The following is a 19494-nucleotide window of genomic DNA, read 5'->3' on the forward strand; positions in this document are numbered from 1 at the left end:
CTTGGATGTGTTGATGGATGCAGCACTTTTACAGGTGAGTGAGAATTTGTATAAGATGTTATAAAATTGAGATTTTGATGCTTTATAGAGGATTACTTTCTTAAAGCAGTAGTTTACTCCCTCCAGTCATCATTAGTAAATTCACTCTGCTCTTTTACCTATTTATCGGTAATTTTGTCTTATTGACAACAGTTTAGATTATTAGAGATTTAGGGAAAGTTTGGGCACTCTCCAAAAGGAGTATTAACTTGTCTAATATTTTGACCAGTAATGTGCTCTCATTTCTCTAGTGTTTAAAGAATCAAAATATAGGTGACCACAATCAATCTCAACATGAAGTTTTTGCATCAGGAAATATGATCTCTATGAACAGTCAGTTCCATAATTCAGGTTACGAAGTAGTTACAGAGATATTACTTGCCTGTAGAATTACGTAGATTCTACTTACCATCATAAGTCATTGGGTAGTTATACTGCCCCCCTGTTACTCCATGCCATATTGACCCATACGCAGGATAAAAATGTTACCTTCTTATTTGAACTAAAAACCTTCTCAAGTACTGAATTTCACAATAACTCTATGTAAGTGAAGTCAGCTCATATATTTAAACTTCATCCTGCAGTTGAAAAATAATGTTGTACTGGATTTAGTTTTTCATAATTTAGAATAATTAGATCTCTTAATATTATCACCTGAAACAATTCCCATCTATTCAAAGGAGAAAAGGTTGAAGCCAGTGACTTTAAAAATATGCTGGGAAACATGGGAATCGAGCTCACTGAAAAAGAACAGTTGATGCTGTCAAAAACTCTGCCAATCTCTAGTGAGTAGTTAACATACCATCATGGTGCTCAGGGAAATGTGGTACTGTGGGCTTCTGGGTGAGAATTGTCCAGTGCCCCAAGAAACCCCCTAAGAAAAATGCAGTTCAGACATAAGAAACTTTGTTATTGTTACTTGTGTTTTCATTTAGAAGTGAGAAACTTCTCTCTTTTCTATTCAGCCAATGGATAAACTTTTTTTTTTAATTTTAGCAGCTACACGGCTAAATTCTTCTGTAGCCCCCTAAATGCACCCTACATCCTCAGTCCCTCCCCCAGTAGCCCTCCCATCTCCCCACAATCCAGCAACTAAATTGTAAACACCTAAGAGCAGAGGACCTCTAGGACCATGTGCTTATATTGTCAATGTCCATTCTGATTGGTCAGTGGCCCCACCAGTCAGTTCCTCAAAAGTTTTACATCCTGGGCACCAACGTAGGCTCACCCACAAAGACCCTAGAGGCCAGCCTGTGCTTCACCTGTACCTCCTGCCCAATCTCAGAGACCCCGACACATAGATATTCTGTCTCCTGCCCCAAGAGTTCCTGTCCCTAATTGTTCCCCAGGCAAGAGAGAGCCTACACATCACTAAGGGGGCTAGCGCCCCTGGTGGCAGAATTAGCACCCTGGGCAGCAAATGCTCAATGCCTATTTGAATTCTCCCCACATACACCTGAGGCTGTGGCCACTCACTATGTCTAGCATTGTCCCCAGATTGCTCTCAAGGGGCCAGTTGTGAGAAATGCAGCATTCTTAGGATATTGGCTTTGAGAGAGCAGGACAGAGACACAGAAAGAAGCAGATGGACTGTAATGGAGACGACTGCAGGCACATGCCAGGTTCTGAAGGTTATGTCAACTCTGCAGACACTCCTACCACAGAGTGGAGGACTCTGGGGACAGATAGCACCTGTGGGGTTGGGTTAGGCTGGTAGGTGTCCCTTGTTCTCTGTCTCTGTTGAATTTCACCTCCATTTATGAAAAGATTTTGTTTAGAAAACAATTTTTTTTTCTCATTTCAATATTATTTTGTGTTACTGTTTGGGTTGATATCTATCTTTCATATCACCACTTTATAGGATCTACCATTAGATATAAACATATACTTATGGGAATACCTCATGGGCTTAGAGCATAGGCAAGGAAAAAAGAAAAAGGCAAAGGAGTCAAAGTGCAGCTAAAGAAGAGAAGAATGAGAAGAAAGATGTGTGTGAGTGTGAGTGTGTAGCCTGCATCAGCTACTGCCAGGTGTTCCAAAGAGAGGCTAGATTGACCACATTGAGAACAGTCCTTACCTTTTGTTATAATCTGAAGGTGAAATACAATAAATTTCTAGGTGAATTGTGTAAAATGTCTTATAAAAGGATAGAGTTTCTTATCCTTTTTCTTTTGACTTGAATTTTACCGTATCTTCCAGGAGATGGAAAGGTATATAAGAAAAGATTGCTGGATAGCGTGAAGCCTCTCAAAGGTAAGAATCATGAGAACAGCACCTAAAATTTATTGTAGGTGCTTTGCATTTGCTTTTTAAAATTTCTGATTAGAATCTTGCTACTTCAATATTCCACTGGTTTACTGATACTGAATTTATGCCTTGTAACCTACTGTTCTTCTTTGGGTATAACTGCATTTGAAGAAGTCATTGTTAGTAATATGTAGCAAGTTTAAAATTTTGATTTCATTTAGGTTGGGTATCTTTATCACAATTCATCATACTTGTCTAATCCTTTTTCATCCATGATTACTTCAGTTAAAAGCTATAGCACAGTGTTGAGAGAGCATTTTCTCTTCTTGACTGCAACACTAACTCTGGGGTCACTTAAATGGCCACTGTTTCCCTCTCCGTTTAGGGTGAATGCATACTCAAAGATCGCATCTTCCACTTCTTGGACCTGCTTGTATTTCTTAGGTATATCTTCTTCTTTCCTAAGGGAAAAAAGTCAGTGTCAATAACCTAGACACGCTAATGGAGAACATGGAAATTCAGCTTGAGAAAGAGGACTATGAAGGCTTACTGACCCATCTGCCAGCTGATGGTAGGTATTTCAGATACCACTGTACCTAGGGGGGATCTTAGGTTTCTATGTGAGGGCTTCTGAAAGTAAACTTTTTTAATCTCTTTGAAAAATATATAAAATAGAGGACAATATAACAAACACTAGCTAGAGTTACAAAGTATTATCATTTTGCCATATTTGCTTCATACATCTTCCTTCCCTTCTTCTCTCCCTCCCATGTATACCTTTTTTTTAATAAGATAAGGTTTCGTTAATGACCCAATAAGACCAATTAAGCTTGATAAAAATGTCAAAGAGGCAAAGTTAGGATAATTCATTAGGAAGAAATTGCTAAGGGATGAGCCCCAGTCTAAGATTTCCTTATTGGATTCAAATGCAGATCCAGTGGCTTTGAATAAAAACCTGATGAAAAAAAAGCTTCCATCAGAAAGCCAGACAGCACATCTTTCAGCAGAGCCAGTATATGCCAATCAAAGTGAAACATCTTTTGCGCTACTCTTACCTGTATCTGGCCTTAATGTAGAAAACAGTTTTGGACTAGCTTGTAGTTTAAAACTTCACTCTCCCTGGGTTTAATAATGCTGGGAATCATGGTCCCCACGTATTAGCTAGGGGTCCTCAAAATGCTTCCTACAGGAAAAGATATTGTTACCAATAAAGTATTTTTAGAATCCTTGATTCAAAAACGAAGACAGAATAATTTTTTCTAATCCAACAGTGTGCCTATTTCTGTACCACTGAAATTTATTCATTTAGCTAGCACAAACTATATGCAAAACACTGAACTATAGAGTGGAAAAGTTATACCTGGTAGTATAAAGAAAAATAAGGCATGATCCCTGCTCTCAAATAGTTTACAGTCCTGGGGGGTGGCAGTGGGGAACATAAGCAAAATTTAGAGAGTGGGAAGATAGCATACTGTTAAGGTTTAAGGGTCAGATGCTTATGTAAATAAATGACTTCCAAATTCTATCTTGTCTATTGAAATATGTTCCCATTATTGGGTGTGAAGAAAGGGAGAGGCCTATTAGAAGGCACTGCTTTTAAACTTGCTTCATCTTTACATTAAGGGTCATTTGATACTATACAAAAAGTGATATTAATTAAGTGGATGCTCACTTTAAATAACATTTTGATCTTCTTTCCTGTTTCTTGCTTATTTTGAGTTAAAAGAGGTACTAAAGAAAATCATGAAAAATAGCTGAATTCCAACACTTTATATTACAACTTAAATGTTTCATATCATTTTTCTCTTTACAACTTAAATGTTTCATATCATTTTTCTCTAAGTCTAATATTTTTTTCTGTGCCTGAATTGTCTTTTCTTACAGAGAATAAAATGGTTGATTTGGATGTGGCAATGGATGATGCAAAAGCTTTCACAGGTGAGTAAGAAGCTGTGGTGAAAGGGAATTCATTATTAACTAAGGCCTTAATGCTTTTTTTAAAAGATGTGTTTAAATGGTAGTTTTCTGTTTGGGCTATTACTAACATGCTAAGTTGACTCCCTCCAAATATAATGGTTAAATGTTTGTTTTATAATCTTACTGTTTGATTTGGGATTTTTCCTGAATGGACCTATATTCTGTGGAGTTTTTACCAATGATATTTTCCACTTCACCATTGTTTAAACAACCAAAATATAGGTCAACACTGTCCAATCGCAAGGTGAAGTTTTTGTGGGGTAGCTAGGAAATACTATTACTGTGTCAGAAGACCCAATAGTTCAGGAAAGTTAATGGCATTTGACTTGTATCTGGAATTATATAAGCTCTTCTTTTGCTTGAATTAAAAGTATGAATTCTATTTCTGACTCAATCTACCCACCCACATGTCCTTTTAGTCTGCATAGTTTAACAAGTTTCATTGTCAGTTTGCTCTTCTAATTAAAGATGATGCCACATAGGTAATCTTTTTCATAATTTGAAATAATTATTCCATTCCTAAAATTATTACATGTTAACAATTCCCATTTTTCCAAAGGAGAGAAAGTTAATGTCAGTAATCTGGACAATGTGCTGAGGACAGTGGGGCTAGTGCTCACTGCTGAGGGACATGAGGAGCTGCTGAAAACTCTGCCAACTCACGGTGAGGATTTAGCACATTCTTTGAAGCTTGGAGTCATGGGCTTGTGTGTGATGAAATTATATATGTGTATACCCAATAAATCCTATTTGGAAAGCACAGTTCTCACACAAGAAAAAAACTCTGTTCTTGTTGCTTACATTTTTGTACTGAAAACTGACAACATCTTTCACTGATCTCCCACCATAAAGGCTAAATTATCATGTGGGAGCATTGCCTAACCTAAATCATGGCCAAGGCAAAAAAGGGAAACCAAGGGAGTAACAGAAGTAAGGAAAAAGGAAGAAACAAGGAAATAAGACTATTTTAAATTCAACCAATAGGTGGATCTATATCAGTGAAAGCTTTCTTCAGCTTTGGTTTCATTCTTACTTGAGGGTAAAATAGAATAACTTCTAACAAATCTGAAGGGGTTTTTTTCCACTGAAATTATGGATGTTATGTTGTCTTTGTGCTGTCTTTGTTAACCTTGCCATCATTTAACCTATATTCTTAATTGTATCTTATATGACAGCTGATGGAAAAATATATAAGAATAGATTGCTGAAAGGTGTGAAAGCCCTCAAAGGTGAGTGAAAAGCATGGTGAAAGAGCAAGTAAAAGATAAAATCCTTAGCATTTTCTTTTAAATATTCCAAGTTTGCTTCCTGCCAATTTATTGATCCATTGTTATGACTCCTAACCTATCATCCTTCTTTGGGTACATTGGCCTTTAGAATATAAGTTAGGGACTTCCCTGGTGGCGCAGTGATTAAGAATCACCTGCTGATGCAGGGGACACAAGTTCAATCCCTGGTCCGGGAAGATCCCACGTGCCACGGAGCAACTAAGCCGTGCGCCACAACTACTGAGCCTGTGCTCTAGAGCCCACGAGGCACAACTACTGAAGCCCACGTGCCACAGTGCTGAAGCCCATGGGCCTAGAGCCCATGCTCCGCAACAAGAGAAGCCACTGCGTGAGAAGCCCGTACACTGCAACAAAGAGTAGCCCGCATGCAGCAACGAAGACCCAACGCAGCCAAAAATTAATTAATTAATTTTTAAAAAATCAATTAGAATATAAGTTAAAGTATATGACCATAGGAAGTTTCTAACACTGTTTTCTGGCTAGAACTGTATAAATTGGTGGTTATTTTAATCATGAATCATTAGAGTTACCTATTCCTCTCTAATGACCTCTCATGGAAAACTGAAACAGAATCTCCTGGATAGACATTAAGGAAGACATCCTATTTTTACTTTCTATACTAATTCTATGTAGACAATTATATTTTTAATTTTTAATTAGAAAAAAATATTTTAAAACAGAAAATACTATAAGAAACTTATCTGATTCTACCACTTACAAAAACTGATATAAAGAAGTAAAAGTCAAGTCATGAGGATGTGATGTACAGCATGGTGAATAATACCTTATTTTATATTTAAAAGCCGCTAAGAAGGTAGATCTTAAAAGTTCTCACCACAAGAAAAAAAAAGTGTAACTATGTGTGGTGATGGAGGTTAACTAGTTTTATTGTGGTGATCATTTTGCAATATATACAAATAATGAATAATTACATTGTACACCTGAAATTAATGTTATATGTCAATTATATCTCAATTTTTTTAAAAAGTGAAAGTCCCCTACTTCCCACTGATCTAATCCCCCCCATAAAGATAAATACTGTTTACTGTTTACCTTTGTCTCAATGGTTATATTTCTCAATTTTTTCCTACTTTCAATAGACAGATTAAATCTAGGGACATATATATATGTTATAGTTTCTTTGTGCCCTTGTGCTTTTACCCTCCAGCTGTGGTTTCTGTTGCATGATCATGATTAGCACCTTTCACTCTTAAGCATCAGTACCCTTGTTCTTCTTTTTTTTTTTTTCCAGTACTCTTGTTCTTATTCCATGCCCTTCTTTCCTAAGGACCAAGGGTCAAAATCAAAAAACTGGACTCTTTTGTGGAAAACATGGGAATTAGACTCAAGGATGAGGAATTTGAGGAACTAATGACCCAACTGTCAGCTGATGGTGAGTGTCACAGACATCATTATGCTCTTCAGAGAAACATTAAGCCCTTCTATTGGAACTGCTGAAAGCAGCCTTTTTAGTAGCATAATGAAGTAAATGTAAATAGGAAGACTTAATCCTGACTCATGAAGAAATTTTATCTCCAAAAACACTTTTAAAAAGATATGTTGGAAAAAAAAAAAAGATATGTTGGTGGACTTCCCTGGTGGTCCAGCAGTTAAGACTCTGCGCTCCCAATGCAGCGGGCCTGGGTTTGATCCCTGGTGAGGGAACTAGATCCCACATGCCGCAACTAAGAGTTCACATGCCACAACTAAGAGTTTGCATGCCACAACTAAGATCCTGCACGCCACAATGAAGATCCCGTACATGGCAACGAAGATCCCCCATGCCACAACTAAGACCTGATGCAGCCAATTTTTGTTTTCATGAATATATGAAGATTTATTTTGTGATAAAATTAGCAATTTATACAAGTGGGAAAAGAATGAACTAGTCAAAAATAGTGTTGAAATGAGTGACTATTTGCAAAACCTTAAGTCAGATTTATAAGTCATACCCTACACTAAAATAAGGTTAACTCTTGTTTTTACATTGGAAATTTTTTTTCTTTTTTTTTTTTATACAGCAGGTTCTTATTAGTCATCAATTTTATACACATCAGTGTATACATGTCAATCCCAATCGCCCAATTCATCACACCACCACCACCACCACCCACAGCTTTCCCCCTTAATGCAGCCAAATTAATTAATTAATTATTTTTAAAGTAATTTTAAAAAAAGAAATGTTGGGAATGTTGCTTTCAGGACTCAGCCATGCCTGGGAATACCATACACTTAAGGAGCTAAAAGAAAAATGAATTTTTAAAAAAAATTTCATTCATAAGGGAACATGTTAATAAGGGAACATTTAAGAAAGTCAAAAGCCAGATGATGCACTAGGAGAGAATGGTTGCAAGATCCCTAAGGTAGAAAAAGCCCTCATACATTGATTAAAACATACCGACAGTAGAAAAATAGGCAAATATACAAATAGATCATTCATAAAAGATGAAATGTAAATGCCCAATAACATACGAAAAGATATTTAACCTCACCAATAATCATGAAAATACAAAATAAAACAAGATACAGAAATATTTTCAGTTCTCAGACAGGCAAAAATTAACAGGACTGACAACGCTTAGTTCTGGTGAGAGTAAGGGGAAAGGAACTTACTGATACATTTTGGGTGAGAGTTGCCATTGCTCTTGGAAAAATCATTTGGCAGTATTTTGGGGGAAAAAAAAATCTTCCCTTTTCCCTGGTGAATCTAGCCTACATGCTTCATCTGTAGTATTTAGTATTTCTTTATGCTGAGGCCTGGTCCCTATTCCATCACTAACTTGCCAACAATTTAACCCTACTGAATCTAAGTGTCTTCACATGAAAAATAGGGAGTTGAATTAAATGATTCTCTGTGGTCACTTCTTGCCCTGAAGTTAATATAGATAATACACATTAAAGGTCTTAATGCAGTGTTTAGAATACTCAGTAAATGTTAGTCATGATGACAGTGGTAGTGGTGAAGATGATGGGGAAGATGGAGAAAATGTTGAAGAACAAAGGAAAAAGAAAAGGAAATTCTATGATCTAGGAATCAATTTTGCCTGTTATAAAAATATATCCTAGTAGAATAAATACTTATTACTAATTATGACCTTTATATAAACAAATGAGGTAAAATACAACTTAGAATATTTTACAAGAAATAGCACCGGGCTCACTGGGTTCCTCCTCCACTTCTCCTGTCCTTATTCTTGGCAAGTTCAATACCTTCCATACAGATCAGAGGCTTTTGACTTTACTGTGCCACAGACCCCTTAGACAGTCTGATGAATTGGACCACGTCCGAATATAATATTGAATATTTTTAAATGCATAAAATAAAATACATAAGATTACTGAGAAGCTAATTATATTAAAATATAATTTATCAAAACATTAAAGATATAAATTAGTACTTATTAATACATTTAACAAGTTCTAGTATCAGGTCTAATAATTATTGTCATTTTAGAGTAGTGATGAGCATAAGCAACCTTTCAATATATTGAAATGAAATGAAAATGTTAGTGATTTATATTAGTAACAACATCACAGATTCTCCTAGTACTACTATGGTTTGTGGACTACGTGAGTAATTGAAGAAAATGCTAAATTTAAGTTAGTGATTAGTGAAAATAAAGATGTATTTTTTTCCATTTGAGCTCAAGGACTCCCTGTATTTATAAATCTATAGATACAGGGTCCATGGACCCTAGATTAAGAACTCCTGATATAGGTCACCTATCCAACATCCTGACCTCCTGCTCCTTGACCTCTTTAACTCCAGTCATCTTTTCCTCCCCTCCCTTAACTACCACTCACATGGTGATGACCTAAACCTTGTCCTCGCCTAATACTTGATCACCCCCAAAATCTTTATTTCATATAACCACTGTCTGCCCTTTATCCTTCCAGTTCATTTACTATGCAGACTTTTCTTCCATAACACAATGTAGGAATGCCTGGAAATCTCCCATTCTGTAAAATTGCCCACCAAAGTAACTGAGCTTATGGGGAAAACTGGGGAAGCCCACTCAAAATCTATGCCACTTTGTAACCAGAGCACTAACAAAAGCAGAAATTGATACTGTGTGAGGAAGTTGGAAAAGCCCAAATAACCAGCTCAGAATGGCTGGAAGCCATTTAAAAATGCACACATACACACAACCCAAAAAGGAGTTGAAAAGCTGACATGCAGCTGAAATAATGTAGATGGAAGTAGAATTCTGAGCGAGTGAACCTGATTCCCCCTCATGCATTGTACGCACTTATTGTTTAATTTTATTAAAATAGAGCTGAGAGGGCCCCTGCTATAGCCAACCCAGGATTTTTTCTTTTCCTGCTGAGGTTTATAATTCTAATTCTCTTACTTAGGAAAAATTATGTATGAACCAATACAACTTCCACATTATTGTGACATTATTTCACTCGCCGATTGAATATGATGAATCGGTGCTATTAAATATAGGCTGTAGCAGAACAGAATATAGAACTCCAACTCTCCAGCCACAAGGACACCTTCAATGTCTTTAACTCAACCATTGTTTCCTTATTCAACAACTCCTCCCCGTATGTCCTCACTTCCTTCCTTAAATTAGATTCAATACTTCAGCATCATATAACCTTACAAACTCTCAAAACTCCTACCAGACTTGCTTGGCAAAAACCCAGCCATCACCTTACTCTAGGCTTGCCCCTGAACAGCTTTAACATTGGTGAAGAAAATCACAAAACTACACTAATAGAAATCACTTCCACATAGTGGCCACGAATATCAAGTCAGCCCTTAATGCGGCCAAAGTGCCTACTACCTTTTCCAAATAAATTCACTTTCTCACTCTCAGAGACAATTTCACACCTTCTCTCTTCAAATTTCCAACACTTCCTCATCTCAGATTTCATAGAGGAAAAAGATGCAATTAGATAAGACTAACCTCATTTTCCTCCTTAATTTCTATGAACCTACCAATACTTACGCCCATATACCCTGCCTCTCGTCTTGTCATAAAGGAATCTCTGCTCCCATTGTGGGCCAGCCCTTCCACTTGTGCCCTGAATCTCATTTCCACTTGCCTTTTCAAAGATTTAACTCTTTCTCTTTCCTCTTTAATTTTCCTCTTTCTCTCCTGCATCTTCGATTTCTCCCTTTCTTCTGTATCTCTGTATATATTCCATTGACAAGCAGCTATATTCCCCTTGTCCCCTGCCAGCTACTACTCGATCAGTTCCTCTTCACAAAAAAACCTCTCAAAAAGTTGTCATTACTCATTGTCTCTACTTCCTAACCTCCTATTCACTCTTCAGTGCTTGCTTCCCTGCCATGGAACTGAACCAGCTCTCCATCATCAGTGGTCTATCTCTTGCCAAACTCCATGATCAATTCTCTGTTCTTATTTTACTCGATATCTCAGCAGCATTTGACGTAGTGACTATCCCCTCTTTATTGAAACGTTTTTAATTTTTATTGGAGTATAGTTGCTTTACAATGTTGTGTATTGAAACATATTTTTCTTCAGACTTCTGAAGCTCCATATCCATCTGATTTTCTTCTTTTTTCCCTCACAGCTTCTTCTCAGTTTCCTTTTCTGACTCTTCCTCCCTTCAAGATCTCTGAATAATGAAGCGCCCCAGGGCTAGACCCTTAGCTGTCTTTTTTCTTAAATCTACATCCTCTTTTTATGAGATTGCATCCAGTTTCATTGGGCCAGGTACTGTCTTTGAGTTGGTAAAAGCAAATTTGTATCTCCAGGGCAATCTCCCTAAGTCAAGAATGGTATATTGAACTAGTTATTTGGTATCTCCACTTGGATGTCCAAAAGGCATCACAAATTTAATGGAATTATTGATTTAATTCCCTAAAATGTCTCAAGCCCTCCCCATCTCAGTAATGGCATCCCCTCTACCCTGTTGGGGGTTTTGAGGGGGAGGGTGGGGAGAAGAGACTAGGTTTCATTTCTTCTTTCCCTCATATCCCACATTCAAATCTAGGCTCTACTTGAAAAATAGGTCCCGAATCCATCCATTATCACCATCTCCACTGCTGTAGCCATAGCCCTAGCCACTATCATTTCTTTCCTGGGCCACTGAAACAGTCTACTATCTAGTCCTCATTCCTCCAATTTCCCCATCCTGCATACACCAGCCAGAGTGATCTTTTGAAAGCTGAAATCAAGTCAAGTTACTCCCTTCTTCAAGACCTCCAGTGACATTCCATTGCAACCAGAATAATATCCAAACTTTATCACCGTGGCCTACAAGGCCCTGCATAATTTGGCCCCTTTCACACTGGCCTTTTCTCCATCTCTCAGTCACGTCAAATTCATTCCCATTTTAGGCCTATCACACATATTATTTTTCTACTTGGAATGTTCTTCTCTCCATTCTTTACATGGCTCTTGTCATCATTCAGACCTCAACCCAAATAGAGCCACTTCAGAGAGGCCTTCCCTCAGCTCCCTGTCTAAAGAAATCCCACCCACTATTACTCTTTATTATATTGCCCTATTTCATCTTTGATAGCATCTTAACAATACCTCAAAACAACAGTACCTTTTTGCTCATTTGTTTACATGCTCGTTGTCTGTTTCCCTCTACCAGATTGTACACTCTTTAATAGCAAGAACACTGCCAGCATGTTTACTTTTGTATCCCCAAAGCCTAGCAAAGTGCCGGGCACATAGAAGGTACTCCTAAGTATTTGTTGATTAATTACTAAATAAAAATACTCAGGGTCAGGTTTATTTTTCCTGTCTCCCTACACTTACCTGTAACCAATCACTTCTTAATTTAATCTTATTCTAGTAGTCTATAAAAGGAAAGAAAAAAGGAAGATACAGGAATGATTCATTACAGATCGAAAGCTTTGTTTCTAAGATAATACTGTTATCTCTAAGGATAAGATCATAAAATTCTAAGAAAAATTAGAAAAAAATTAGTGAATTCTTATGGTTTTCAGAACTTTGTACGTCCTAAATTTTGTGAGTCTCAATAATATTTGCTTATCTGATTCTGAGGTTTATTTCCCTTTCCTTACAGGTGATAATACAGTTGGTCTGAATGATTTGATGGATGCTCTCAGTTATATCAAGGGTGAGTTGCGAGCTATGATGAAAAGATGTCATAAATAGCGTCTTAATATTTTGCAGTTGGTGGAGAAAAATATATCCCCTTATAAATGTTTAAATTCTTTCATATATGTTCCAGTTTTGTGGATGCTACTGAAATTGGGTAAACAGTAATTAATCTGTACTTATATATCAATACCCATAATATTCTCTGACGTTTTCCCCAAAAGGATTCTTCAACATAGTTACAGATCTCAAGAGCCACAGAACTATTCATTTTCCCCATTAACCCCAATCCTGGAAATTTATCCTGTGGAAATAATTGAATAAAAGAAAAAAATCTCTTCCTAAAGACCTTCAGGGAAATTTGAAACAGCCTAAATATCTAACAGTATGGGAATACCAAATAAATCATGGTAAGTCAGGCTTATGGGATATCATCTGTTGAAATGTTAACTGTAAAAATTATGTAGCAACTTGGAAGCAAGTTTATGAAGTAATTATATTAGGCTGGAAAAGCAGAATACAAAATTTTGTGTATATTAGATTTCTACATTTTGAAAGTACACCTTTCATAATGGAAAGCTGGTATATGAAGACCTAAAAATGGTTTTTGTGGTAGGGTGGTGGAATTATATTTTTCCCACTTTATAATAATCTTAAATGTTGTTATATTATTTTTACAATGAATGAGGAAAAATTACTTCTGACTGTGTTGAGATGAATGAAATTCTTGGAATGCGTAGTGCCCAGAGAAGCAAACTAAGCAAACATTTTTTTTAAATAAATAAAAATAAAATTTCAAAAACTGGTCTATAGAAAAAACTGAATTTTCCAGTGGGGTAGGAGGAAGAGAAAAAAAAAAAGCCAAATACCTATATGTAGCTTAATTTGCTATGGGTTGCAATAACCCACCAGTGAATTATTTTTTTTGTAGCCACTTTCTGATTTTCTGAACCAGAATTTGAAACAGAGGATTTTTTTCTGATCCTCCTGTTAATTCTGCGTATACATGGGTAATGTTATGTATAAGCACAAATAGTGTTTTTCATCCTCTGTAGACAGTTATATAATATTTCTGCAATTTATTTCTCACCTTTTCTAAGGAGAGGTGATTGATATCCAGGACTTAGACAACTTTCTAGCAAATGAGGGGGTTGAGCTCACAGAAGAAGAAATGAAGAAACTAATACCTCATTTGACATCCAATGGTGAGTTTTTTGTTAAATTCTGTTGTCTTCCTAGAAGTTACCTTTGTTATCTTGTATATAAGCTTCTCAGAAATGATCCTTATCTTTCTTGTGTCACCAAGAACAATGCTTCTCAAACTCGAATGTGAATGAATCACCTGGGCATCTTGTTAAAATTCAGATTATGATTCAGGTCTGGAGTAGAGCCTAAGAAATTCTGCATTTCTAACAAGCTTCCAGATGGCGGCAATGCTGCTGGTCCAAGGTCCACACTTCGCCTATCTAAGACCTAAAAGATAAAGAAATGATATATTAAGATTGTGCCTGGCCTTTCATTTCTTAAGTCACAAGTACAACCAATATATTATGTGCCTGAGGGCATGATTCCATCCCCAAAATAAGAAGGAAAAATATTAGAGTAATTAAAATTAGCAAATAAAAATGAGTATTAGGGAGAGACACACAGGGAAAGCAGAAGGAATTAGGGATTGATTGATTGATTTGTTTGCTTATTGAGATTTTTATTATTGCTTATTGAGTCTAGTTACATGACTTATCTGCTGGCTCTTGTGTTATATAACTACTTTAGATTAGACTCGGCTTTTTATTTCTATTACCCTCTTTGTTGTTCTGATACAAAAAAAGATGATCTAGGAGCATTTGGGGATTATCAATTCTTACTATAATGATGTTTCTAGAAAGCTTCTGTACAGCTCTGGCCTTGAAAGAAAAGATTGTATATTGATTTATTCAAACAACAAATATTTATTGATCACTGAATATGCCCAGGAACTATACTAAGGGATGAAGAAGGGAATACATACTTGACTTTCTCTGCTAAACCCAACAGAAAGTAGGAAATAAAACACAACCATTATGTTCTCAAATCATGGTTTTAATAAATTTGAACCTATTCATTGCAAACATCTCCATTTTCTGTTTTCTCCAGTTAATCATTTCTTCTTATTCAGGAATATATACTATGTCCCTCTCCTCTCTTCAGTTGAAAAGGTTCTTTTCACCCTTCCAAATCCATTCCTCTTGACCTGATCATCTCCCACTTTTTTTTTTTTTTTTTTTTTTTTTGCGGTACGGGGGCCTCTCACTGTTGTGGCCTCTCCCGTTGCGGAGCACAGGCTCCGGACACGCAGGCTCAGCGGCCATGGCCCACGGGCCCAGCCGCTCCGTGGCATGTGGTATCTTCCCGGATTGGGGCACGAACCCATGTCCCCTGCATCGGCAGGTGGACTCTCAACCACTGCGCCACCAGAGAAGCCCCTATTACTATTTTTAAATGAATTATTTTTTTTTATTCCTCAGTTTTATTATCTAATAGGGTAATTATCCATAGTTGCAACTCTTGGAGGTCCTTAAAATTTTTTAAGACTATAAAGAGGCCCTGAGACCAAAATATTTGAGAACCTTTGCTCTCTGGATTATTTGTTGTCACTACTGTGTTTCTAGCTGCCTGCTAGATAATTCTCCCTTTATATCTCACCAACACCTTAAACTTCTTTTGCAGGGGAAGGGTGAACTTTTTCTTAAATATCAGATGCACACAGTTGAGTTAATCAGACTCATCAGTATGGCACACTATCACCATTGGTCCATGCAAAGACCCTTTGTGTTTTATTTTATTACAGTAAGTCCCCTACATACAAACAATTTCCATTCCAAGAGCACATTTGTAAGTCCAATTTGTTCATAAGTCCAACAAAGTTAGCCTAGGTACCCAACTAACACAATTGGCTATATAGTACTGTTTATAGGTTTATAATACTTTTCACACAAATAATACATAAAAAACAAACAAACACAAAAACTAAAGAAAACATTTTTATTCTTACAGTACAGTACCTTGAAAAGTACAGTACAGTACCAGTCACATCACCGCTGCTTTTACACTTGCTTCCAGACATCCTAGGCTTGTAATAAAGATACTGTACTACTGTACTCTATACCCTACTGTACAGTAAAGTACACAAAAGCACAACCACTTGTAGAGGATGCACACATGTGACAATGTACACCAGACACGTAAACTAACTTATGTGATTGGACATGTGAACGCACATTCGCAACTTGAAGGTTCATATTTAGAGGACTTACTGTATTTTTCCTCTTTACCTCCTATTTCCACTCCTATTTCCTTTCCCCCATCATAAGTCCATTCTCTATTATATCTAATATTTGTCCTTCCAACCTATCTTCCTTCTGTTTATTTAGATATACACATATCCCTTTAAAAATTCAGTGTGTGTGGTATTTAATTTACTTAAAGGGTATTGTGCTATAAAACTCCTATTTCTTTTTTTCACTCAACATTATTTTTAATAGCTTTATTGAGATATAGTTCACATACCAGACAACTCATTCACTAAAAGTGTACAATCCAATGGTTTTTAATATTCACAGATATGTGCAGTTATCACCACAGTCATTCTCAAACATCGTCATCACCTGAAAAAGAAGCACTGTACACTTTAGCTTTCACTCCCTATCCTCCCACCCCTAAGCAATCATTAATCTACATTCTATGTCTATAGATTTGCCTTTTCTGGACATTTCATATAAATGGAGTCATAAAATATGTGGTCTTTTATGACTGGCTTCTTTGACTTAGCATGTTTTCAAAATTCATCCATTTTGTAGCATGTATCAGTACTTCATTCCTTTTAATGGCCAAATAATATTCTGTTGTATGGATATATCTCATTTCATTTATCCACTCATCAGTTGATGGATATTAGGATTGTTTCCACCTTTGGGCTGTTATGAATAATGCTGATATAAACATTTGTATGCAACTTTTCATGTGGACATATTTCATTTCTCTTGGGTATATACCTAGGAGTGAAATTGCTGGGTCATAAGGTAACTCTACATTTAACCATTTGAGGAACTGCCAGACTGTTTTCCAAAGTGGCTGCATTTTGCATTCCCACCAGCAATGTATAAAGGTTCTGATTCCTCCACTCCCACATCAACATTTGTTACTATCTGACTTTTTGATTCTAGCCATCCTAGTGGATGTGAATCAACACTATATTTTTTAGACTTACCCATGTTTCTATAAATCAACCTAATTCTGGCTGCTGCATAATATCCCTTCAATACAATGACCATAATTTACCTATTCACTGCCCCAGTAATGAACACCAGATTTGCCAACGCTTCATTTGCTTGTTCTTTACTACTTCTACTAACTATTAGGTCTTTAATTCATCTGTATACCACCTCTGCATATGGTAAGACAGGGATCCCACTTGGGTTTTTTTTCCCACATAGCAAACAAATTTCCCAACACTGAACTGATTTGTCATACTATCATGTATAGACGAAACCCAGCAATTCTCCAATATCTGGGGACTCTTGGGTAGGTTAGGGCAGACATATATTTCTCCTACTCACCAATGGTTCTGACTTTCTACTTTGAATTCTCTGGTTTGCATTCCTCTACTATGCTGTTGTCTTTTTTTTATTCTGTTACTTCCCTGGATGCTGCCTAATTCCATCATTTCTCAACTCAAGCCTGGGTTGGTAGCTTATTTTACTGCAACTGCTTAAAATTAAATAATAGATGTCCTTATTCTCATAGATTCTGCCACTATTCCTACTTTAAGGGGGTTTTCATTTTTGTTTCTGTTCTTCAAGTTCCAGCCTCCCATTTTGTTGCTGAGGAGGAAACATTAGAAATATATTCAGAGTTTTGGAGAGAGGAAGGGAGAAAGAGATGTATGCTGTTAGTCTTGAAACAAGAGTGTGTGACATTTTATAGACCAAAAAAATTACTTCTTTATCAGAGTTCTTGAAGGTGCCACCCAGGGTTCCTTTCTGCCCCTTCTCTTACTGGGTGGCATCATGGAAGAAACATTCAGTCCCACTTGTCTCGCAGCTGCTCTTCTTCTAGCCCACTCTTTAGTCTTTTCTCCTGCAAGTGCTATTCCGTCCTAGGTACAGTATTTAAATCTCTGGGTTTCTCATTCATTCACATTAAGTTCTCAGGTATCAACCACTCTCTTCCTGTTTTTTCTGGTCCTGTTCCGCTCCACTTCCCCATCAGTGTTCTCCAGTACTGAGACTGATCCCCCTTAGTGCTCTTCCTTAGGTCAAACTTACACTATCTCCCAGCAGATTGTTAAGTCGTTAAAAGAAGGGATCCCATGTGCTAGGCTCTATGCAAAGTACCAAGGTGAATGAGTCACAGCCCTTGTCCTCAAAGAGCTTATGGTCCAACAGAAGAGATAGGCACATAAAATAATTTTGATATAATGTGATAAATGTATGCAGAAGGTGCTAAAGGAGCGTTTAGTCAAGACTGGGGTTTCCTGGAGAAGACCCTAAGTTGAACAAGTGTGAGAAGATCATTCCAGTCAGAGAAGCATACTCTATCCTCAGTGGTGACAAACATGCCATCTCAAATGGGTTGATTCTCAAGAAAAACCTGTCAGAACAAAAAAACAGAGCAAGTCCTTCTCTCCCTATTCCAACTCTGAGCATTTGCCACCAAAGTCTCTTCGTATCTTTTCTTAAAATGTCATCGATCTGAGTTTGGAAAAGACGCTGCCAGACTCAAGCCCTGGTTCTTTGTGTAATATCCCTTTCCCGTGTGTCACCTTTGAAGTGTAATACCTTGAAACACAGAAGAGAAACACTGCATTAAAGAAGTTGAGATAGTTCCATCATTGATTTATCCTTTTTTCCATCATACTCACCTGAGAGAAAAATTAATCCAATTCCAAAGCAAACCAGTATATTATATCTAGTTCTTCTAACTCGTGGAAGAAGTTCCAGCCTGCCATGTTATTTTAATAATTTTATAACTTTTATCTGCTTTTATGGGTTTTTATATGACTTCTTCTGTATCTGATTCAAAATGTTTTATAGAACATGGGAACGTTAAAGTGCATTCAATAATGGAGGGCCTGAAGAAGTTTAAATGTGAGTAGAAATTTTTTATATAATATAAAATTGATAATTTGATGCTATGCACTTATTTTTATATTTTATTTTAAAATTCTTTTTAAAAACACATATTTTATATGTGTTTTCTTGGTTATAAAATTAATACATATTCATTACAGAAAATTTCTATATTCACAAAATGAAAGAATGAAAAAAATTTGAATAATCCTTACTTTTATCACCAGTGATAATCTGTAATTTCATCACCCCAGATTTTTTTCCTTATGCATACACAATTTTTGTGCATTTAGCTTTAAAGTCCCACTTGCAAGGTACTTTCCCATTTTCTTATTAATATTAAAATCTTACCTGTTGATAAGTATGTCTAATGACCTAAAATTTCTTTTTTGGATACTTCTGGATACATAATCTCAGTACTTTTTGTTTGCAGGCTTCTTATCACATTTATGTCTAAAATAATTTTCCCAGGGCCAGAATACTATGTTCTATACTTACATAGAAAAGAATGAATGGAAGGTTTGAAAATTATAACGTGAAATTGATCAGTAGAGGCAACTAAAACTTGTCTTCTGCCCTCTTTCCCCCAACACACACACAACCTCAGTCTGTACTTCATTCTTAAGTAATTTTAATTTGCTCTCTGCACCAGTGTTTTCCAGTGAGTATGATAAAAAAAAAATTGATGTGTCTCTGAAAGCCTGATTGTGTTTCAAAAAGAAGAATTTAAAAATAACTTAAGGTACTTTGTGCAAGTATCTACAAAATGAATCTTGGTAAGAG

The 19494-nt window shown here is 36.5% G+C and overlaps 1 protein-coding gene across 1 annotated transcript; it reads left to right on the forward strand.

The window, feature by feature from the left end:
- Nucleotides 1-9: 9 nt before the first annotated feature.
- Nucleotides 10-18729, forward strand: LOC111182591 (uncharacterized; the record flags this gene model as incomplete). Its single annotated transcript, XM_089901834.1, has 12 exons — nt 10-34; nt 720-824; nt 2239-2292; nt 2753-2857; nt 4171-4224; nt 4823-4927; nt 5439-5492; nt 6841-6945; nt 12570-12623; nt 12829-13014; nt 13705-13809; nt 18676-18729. Coding segments are annotated over 10 exons (720 nt in total), but the record flags the coding sequence as incomplete, so codon positions are not given.
- Between the last annotated feature and the right edge of the window lie 765 nt (nt 18730-19494).

The sequence above is a fragment of the Delphinapterus leucas genome, chromosome 19, assembly GCF_059928025.1.
Source record: "Delphinapterus leucas isolate spDelLeu-1000000601 "Yukka" chromosome 19, BTC_Dleu_Yukka2, whole genome shotgun sequence".
In the NCBI taxonomy this organism is placed as follows: Eukaryota; Metazoa; Chordata; class Mammalia; order Artiodactyla; family Monodontidae; genus Delphinapterus; species Delphinapterus leucas.